Source organism: Tupaia chinensis, unplaced genomic scaffold (genome assembly GCF_000334495.1).
Source record: "Tupaia chinensis unplaced genomic scaffold, TupChi_1.0 Scaffold000672_1, whole genome shotgun sequence".
In the NCBI taxonomy this organism is placed as follows: Eukaryota; Metazoa; Chordata; class Mammalia; order Scandentia; family Tupaiidae; genus Tupaia; species Tupaia belangeri.
This window is the reverse complement of record NW_006160195.1, coordinates 335,501-342,136: the sequence shown is the minus strand read 5'-3', so window position 1 is coordinate 342,136 and position 6,636 is coordinate 335,501. Positions and strand designations below refer to the sequence as shown.

The window sequence follows — 6,636 nt, the reverse complement described above, 5'->3', positions numbered from 1 at the left end:
GGGAGAAAGGCCGCCGCCAGGCCATCCGGGGCCCCGCCTACATGTTCAACGAGAAGGGCACCAGCCTGACGCCGGAGGAGGAGCGCTTCCTGGACTCGGCCGAGTATGGCAACATCCCAGTGGTCAGAAAAATGCTGGAGGAGTCCAAGACCCTCAACTTCAACTGCGTGGACTACATGGGGCAGAATGCGCTGCAGCTGGCCGTGGGCAACGAGCACCTGGAGGTCACGGAGCTGCTGCTCAAGAAGGAGAACCTGGCGCGGGTGGGAGACGCGCTGCTGCTGGCCATCAGCAAGGGCTACGTGCGCATTGTGGAAGCCATCCTCAACCACCCAGCCTTCGCGCAGGGCCAGCGCCTGACGCTCAGCCCTTTGGAGCAGGAGCTGCGCGACGACGACTTCTACGCCTATGACGAGGACGGCACGCGCTTCTCTCACGACATCACGCCCATTATCCTGGCAGCCCACTGCCAGGAGTACGAGATCGTGCACATCCTGCTGCTCAAGGGCGCCCGCATTGAGCGGCCCCATGACTACTTCTGTAAGTGCAACGAGTGTACTGAGAAGCAGCGGAAAGACTCCTTTAGCCACTCGCGCTCCCGCATGAATGCCTACAAAGGACTGGCGAGCGCTGCCTACTTGTCCCTGTCCAGCGAAGACCCTGTCCTCACCGCCCTGGAACTAAGCAACGAGCTAGCCAGACTAGCCAACATTGAGACTGAATTCAAGGTAACTCTCCCATTTACCACCCCGCAGGCAGGTCACCCAGTAGGCTCAAAATGGACTGCCTTCCTGTCTAAAAAAGGGTGAAAACCTCTGGGTCTTACTGTTTAGGCCCCCAGGGAAGAAAGGTAACCATCTCACCTGTGCCAGATGTAGGCCTGAGAGCAAAGCAGTCCAGTAAGTGGAATATTTTAAACTACGTAAGTGTGGTAAAGAGGAGACTTGAGCACAAACCACACATAAAAAGAAACAACATGCAGGCAGGATTATTTTGCAGCTCAGGAACAAATGCCTCAGCTCCGCTCCAGGCTGTGCAGGATTATCTAGGGTACCTAACAACCTGCTGTTAGATCCTAGCCAGGGCTTAGACCTCTTGATTGTTTCACTTTCATGGTCTCGATTTGCCTTGTTCATATCTCTTTTCCATCCTGGACTGCACTGATCTTAGCTTCAATCTCAGTTTCATGCTGGCAAGATTTGTCATCAGCCTTTTTTAAACCTAGAAAGTTATTGCTATTGTCCTGTCTCTAGAATTGGGGGTGGGGGGAGGGCATGAAAATGAAAATAAAACTGTCTCTGTAGACTTGAACTTGTCATTCCAGGAGATGGGCCCAGGGCAAAGCTCTATAAATTCAACCACTCTGAGTTATCAGAGGATAGAAACTCATCCCCAAAGCCCATTATTTAACACAGGTCCTGTGCTTTGACTGTCAACTGATGCTCTCCCCAAAAGAGAAGACTGGGCTGAAGGTAGAAAACTCTTTTGACATGATGTTGAATAATAAGAAGAGCATGCATGGCCTGTCCCTGCAGACTAGTTAAGGAAACTAGAATCTCAAGTGGCGAAGTACAGTTCAAATCCTGGCCCCAGCAGTTTGAGTGGGTCAAATGCTTGGGGCACATATGCTTGAGTGCCCAAATCCCAACAAGATGGAGAAATATAGGAGAATGGATTGCAGCATGACCGCACTCTATCAAGGGATATTTTCTCTCTCTCTCTCTCTCTCTCTCTCTCTCTCTCTCTCTGTCTGTCTTTCTACGGCTAGCACTCATACCCTCTAGCAATTAGATAACAATAAGAGCAAACATTTAGTGGGCACTTATTGTGTGCCAAGCACACAACTGTTTTGTCTATATGACTTTATTTAATCCTTTCAACAATCATATGATATGAATACTATTGTGTATATATTAGTTTATATAAAAGCACAGAAGTTCAGAGAGATCATATAGCCAGTAAGTAGAAAAACCATTGTTCTAATCTAGGCACCCAAACCCTACAGTCAAATCTTAGCCACTCTGGGAACATGAGAGTCAGAGACCTTATTCATGTATTGAGGTTCTCAGAGTTTCACTTGTCCTTATCTGAATGACAGAGGGATTCCCCAGTACAGAAAGTGTGGCTGGGAAAATAAGAATCACATCTGAGTTTGTAATTTTTCATTATGCCAACTGATCAGAAAGTACTATGTGACAGATGCCATGAAATATACAGAGGTATTTCCATAGGGTTGACGATCAAGCTGTGAAAAGATGTCACCTGCAAGTGAAAAGTTTATTATCCAAATCATATGTCAGTCCAAGAGCTTCCCTTGCACTAGATACAATTAAGTGACCAAGGATAGATACTAGCTCACAGCAAGGGAGGCCTCCTGGACCATGTTATTCAGGAAAGTCTCAAGGGAACCAGCAGTTAGCGTAATGGCTATGTCGCTGGACTCCCACGTAGTCGACCGTGGTTCGCGTCCCGGACCCAGTGGCTTAAAACTCACACTGGGCGCGTGTGTGTGCGTGCCCAAGATCCCGAGAGGAGAATGGAGGAGAAGGGATTGCGGCATGGCCATCCCCCCTGGGGGGTGATTTCTCGCTTTCTGTCTCTAATGTCTCTCTCTGTCTGTCTGGCGAGCGCATGTGCCCTATAGCAAAAATCTCTCAAAAAAAAAAAAAAAAGGAAAGTCTCAAAGGAGGAGATGGATTAGGCTTTACTGAGCAGGCCTGTATCAATGGGAAGAGAAAGGTGGGCATTTGGAAGAGAAAAGGAAAGATGAAGTCCAGAATGGGCCAGAGCAGCAAGGAGACTGGTGAGAAGCTCTGTGTGACTAGAGTACAGACTTCCTATGGGGACACACAGAAGGCATGCTGAAGAACTGAGTTGAGGGGAGATCTCAGAGGGCCTTGACTATGAGGGCTCAGCACTGTGTGTTATCCTATAGGAAGTGGACTCAACTTTGTGATTATGGGACTAATGTGGTGAAAACTGGAGTTTTAGAAATTGGAGGTAAGATGAATTGGGGGATCTGTGGTATGAGGCACTAAAATTACAGAGAGCAACTATTTAGTTGTATATACAGGAAGCCATGGAAGCCTTTCTGCAGGGACAAAAAGGCGAGGCCAGCAGGATTGCAGGGTACCCCAAATTATAAATGGATAAAAATACTTTAATCAAACGATTTTATCCCATCCATCTTCCCATCACAGACCCATCCACTGAATTGGAACTACCTCCCTAAATCCTGCATAGTTCATGGCCTCATCTAAAAAACCTGGGAGACGGAGATGTACAGAGTGCCCCAAAATGCTCTCAAGTAGTGTTGTGATTACTGCCCTTTCTTTGTTTCTGCTTAATGACTCTCACCTACCAACACCAAGGCCCACTATTAACACATCCCAGGAGGGTTGGTGGAACTCTGTTCCCTTGTCTTCAGATGGATTCTGCATGTGAGAGGGATGGCTAAGTCAATCAATTCAGATATTTCTGGCCGAGGGGAAAAAACAATTCAAACGATAAGTGTTTTTGGATCAGATGATCTGAATAATTACACATTTCTCTACTTGGCTCATATCTGGGAGTGTGCCAGCCTTACTAAATAAAACGATGCTAGACTAACATTTGGAAATACATCTGAGCCATTTTTTTTTACTAAAACACAAAGTCTGGCATATTTTAGTACATATAATACCTAAAACTGGAAGTCTGTTACTATTATATTTTGATGTAAAAAGCAAATTATAAAAATTGTGGACAATTGAGAACACTATTAACATGATGGCAAACCTTTCTGCCATGCAGTGAATTACTCAGACTAAGAACATATATATGTTTGCTGGCTATTAACATCCCTCTAGTTACCTTTGTTTGAAATAATGTCTTTCAGATTGTCTACCCATGCTACATTACAAATGAACATAACTGCTCCTCTCCTTGTATGTGCCTTCCTGACATTATCAATCTTCTCAAAACAGAGAGCAGCTTATCAGGAGAGAAACCAAACTGTAAAAAACGAGCATAAAGAGCAAGTGGATGTGTTCTAAAATGTACTCTCTGAGTCTGCTCTGCTCTCAATGGACTACCCCAAATCATAAATGGATAAAAATACTTTATCCATTGTCTTGCTGCATATAGCCACTTGTTGTGGAGATGACGCAACTTCATCCATTGTGTAAAAAGCTATCAGAGTATCAATGGAACTGTCTTATGTCATCCTCTACATACCCTAAAATGCTCATTCTGGGAGTGACTCTTCCCAGTAAGGAAACATTATCCATAAAAAGCTTGGATTCAGTTGCCCAACCTACTGTTTTTGGAATCATTTTACTTCTAGAATAGAGTCTAGTCATTACCAAGACTTGAAGCCAATGTCAAGTTTCCAGTACAATGTGGACTACTCACAAGCCATTATTTTTGGTATAGAAATTACCTATCTGTCCAAGGATTTTCTTATGTCTCTCTAATCTTCTCACCTCTAAAAAGATGTTAAAACTCTATGTAGTTCCAGGGGCCTTCCTAGTACCTTCAATGGTACCCTAGTAAAACAGTAAAAATTTCAGAAATACTTGATGAACAGAATGATGGAAATCCCAAAAGGATAATCATTTCAACTGATGAAGTTAGTAATACTTTTATCTGAGGTTTAAACTCTTCCTACACATATGGATTTAACAGAGACATTTGATGAACGTGAAGAAATGGGAATGCTCTGAAAGTTACAAGCTGGTTAGAAAGATAAAACTAACACACATTAAATAACTGAGGATAAAATCAACACACATTAAATATCTGAAGATCAATCATATGCTGCTTGTGTAGTGTATGGGGGACAGGGTGTGTCTTCTTGGCCTTACCTGCAGTACCTAAAATGGGGTCTAGGAGCACTGGCAACAAATGACATTTTGGTTGAATGGCTTACCTTTGCAGTAGAAGTCAGAGAAAGGGAAAACTGGTATGAGCTAGACTATTCGGAGGTACTTCATCCCGGTGGAATGGGCTCTCTCTCTGTGTAGAGGTACCTGGTGTAGCAAGGAAAAATAAGAAAATTGTCTATTTCAGCTGCATTACAAATCCTACCACCAAGAACACAATGAGGTCTCTGCAACTGTTCTGAATTGTTCTGCTTGGATTTCTTCATTGATCATTCTTTTCGTAAAACTGCTTAGGGACCCCTTTATGTTGCAGGTGTTGTCTCAGCCAAATTCCTGGGCATTTTGTCTATGTGTGTTGTCTATCTATAGAGCCATTATTTCAAAATAACTAGAAGAGTTCACCTTTTTTCCAACACTGAGTTATGGCAGTGATACCTAATGGTACAAGGAGGAGGTGGAGACAGGAAGGATAAGAGAATATTGTAAAGTTTAGGACTTTGGAAGGAAAGAGAAATCAGGACAAGATGGAAGTATCCCTCTTGCTCACTCGTCTTTTGCTTAAATTTAAAAGCATCCAGTTCTACCAACTCAGGGAACTGTGGAAACCCAATGAACACTCTATCTCGGTTATTTAATATTTGGTTGCTCTGCAAAGCTACAATTGAGAAGGTGCTTCCTGTTGACAAAATGTCAGCATGAGAGCTGTGAATTGTGCTTCAGTCACAAGCAATTTGTTCTTATAGGTTTCAGAGGGGTGAAGGAGGGAGCAAGAAAGCTAAAGCTCTAACTTCATCCTGCTTAAAGTGTTAATGATTTTTCTGTTTATCAATGGGCTGTTAATCACATGTATTATGAAAAATAGATGATGAATTATGTATCAATGTTTGTGCTGTCATTTTAAGACCCATAAAAAACTCTCTGGGCCTAAAATATCACAAATTAAAAATGCAAATAATGATAAATCAGAGCAATTTGCCACCTGCTATGATCTCTTCTGAGATCCTATTGTGGAAAGTAAAGGTGTTGAGATGACAGTTTGTAATCTGCTTGCAAACTTATCAAAATGGAAAAGGGGTGGGGGCTAGGGAGAGTGACTATACTGTGGTACCCAGAACTCAGAGCACATCTGAAGTCTGGCCTCCTAAGAGTCAGGAAAACAGGAAGCTTGAGTAAAGGAAGGCCCAACCTGGGCCACAGACAGTACTAACAACTGTATAAGCCTGTTGCCCCTGGTCTCTAGTGTTTGCATGCACTCTGAATATTTTTAGGATTCTTAAATTTCATAGATCAACCCCCTGGGAAAGTACATTTCCTTGAAATTTGAAAGCTCGGCTGGTAGTATAAACAAATGCCTGCTTACCATGCAAGAAATGACTTGAAAATTGTTTTATTTTTCTACCAGGAAAATATTTTTTAAACTGTGATGCCTACAGGTCTTAACTGGAGCTTTTTTGTGTGGTGTGTGTATATATGTGTGGTGTGTGTGTGTGTGTGTGTGTGTGTGTGTGTGTGGTGTAAGTAAATGAGTAAAGGAGTCTGGTAGAAAAAAAATTTTTTAATGTATTAGTTTTTATATTAAGATGGGCTTTATTTTTTCTTAATTTATTTTTTATCATCATAATCTTGTTTATGATATATTGGATTGCATACAACTTTACAGTGTATTACACTGCTTTTTCAAAAGGGAATGCCATGCATGTCAGTCAATACAGAGACGTTAATCTCCCCACTTCATCATTCAATATCTTTTCAATATTTTTCCCAATCATTATTA

General features: G+C 42.6%; 1 protein-coding gene across 1 annotated transcript in view; it reads left to right on the top strand.

Moving 5' to 3' along the window:
- Nucleotides 1–6,636, top strand: part of TRPC7 (transient receptor potential cation channel subfamily C member 7) — a 168,094-nt gene that overhangs the window by 8,549 nt on the left and 152,909 nt on the right. The window contains 1 exon segment of the mRNA XM_027776423.1: nt 1–728. This exon segment is cut by the window's left edge and continues 12 nt beyond it. Coding sequence (XP_027632224.1) covers nt 1–728 — 728 coding nt within the window.